A 720-nucleotide genomic window follows, 5' to 3' on the forward strand; every position below is an offset into this window, starting at 1 on the left:
GGTCAGACCCTGGAACAGACTGCCTAGGGAGGGGGTTGAGTCACCATCCCTGGATGTGTTCAAGTGTCGCTTAGATGGGGTGTTGGGTGAAATGGTTTAGGGGTGACCTTGTAGTGTAGGGTCAATGGTTGGACTCAGTGATCCCAAGGGTCTTTTCCAACCTGAATTGTTCTATGATTCTGTGACTTTTGCAGCCTTAGAGAAAAGCCAGATAGCCGCAAGGAACGCCGCAGCCAGCTCCACATCTGGGGCAGTCACAAGGAAATGAAAGACAGGCAAGTTTTGCTGCCTACCCAGCCAGCACTGCTGAGACAGCACTAGGAAGGTGGCAAGAGAAGCAAGTGGTTTGGCTGGAAAGAACCTAAAGGAAGCCGCAGCATCTCAGGGTGTTCTACAAGGGACACCTGCACAGGTTACAGTGACAGGAGCAGAGCAGAGGTGGACAAGAGAGAAGAGTCATCCAGAGCCAGAGCCATCCTTGCCTCCTTCATTGCTCTGTTTGTACCATACCTCTCAGCAGCTTTTGTTCTTTTGCTTTGCTCTTCCTCTATACTGGCTTTGCTTTGGTCTTTTTCCTCTTCTCCCAGCTCCTGGGCCTGCAGGCAAAAGCAAACAGTGTGGAGTTTGCAGGCTCCCTCGCCATCAAAGCCTCTCGGGACCTTAGGCACCAAGAGCATCCACAGCCTGCTTCCGAACGGCCAGCCCAACGGGGCAAGCCCA

At 52.9% G+C, this 720-nt stretch overlaps 1 protein-coding gene across 1 annotated transcript in view; it reads right to left on the reverse strand.

The window, feature by feature from the left end:
* Positions 1-720, reverse strand: part of CEP164 (centrosomal protein 164kDa) — a gene marked incomplete at its 5' end in the record, with an annotated part of 29,657 nt that overhangs the window by 14,488 nt on the left and 14,449 nt on the right. Inside the window, 1 exon segment of the mRNA XM_009871788.1 lies at positions 511-596. Coding sequence (XP_009870090.1) covers positions 511-596 — 86 coding nt within the window.

This window comes from Apaloderma vittatum, unplaced genomic scaffold (assembly GCF_000703405.1).
Source record: "Apaloderma vittatum isolate BGI_N311 unplaced genomic scaffold, ASM70340v1 scaffold17166, whole genome shotgun sequence".
NCBI classification, from domain to species: Eukaryota; Metazoa; Chordata; class Aves; order Trogoniformes; family Trogonidae; genus Apaloderma; species Apaloderma vittatum.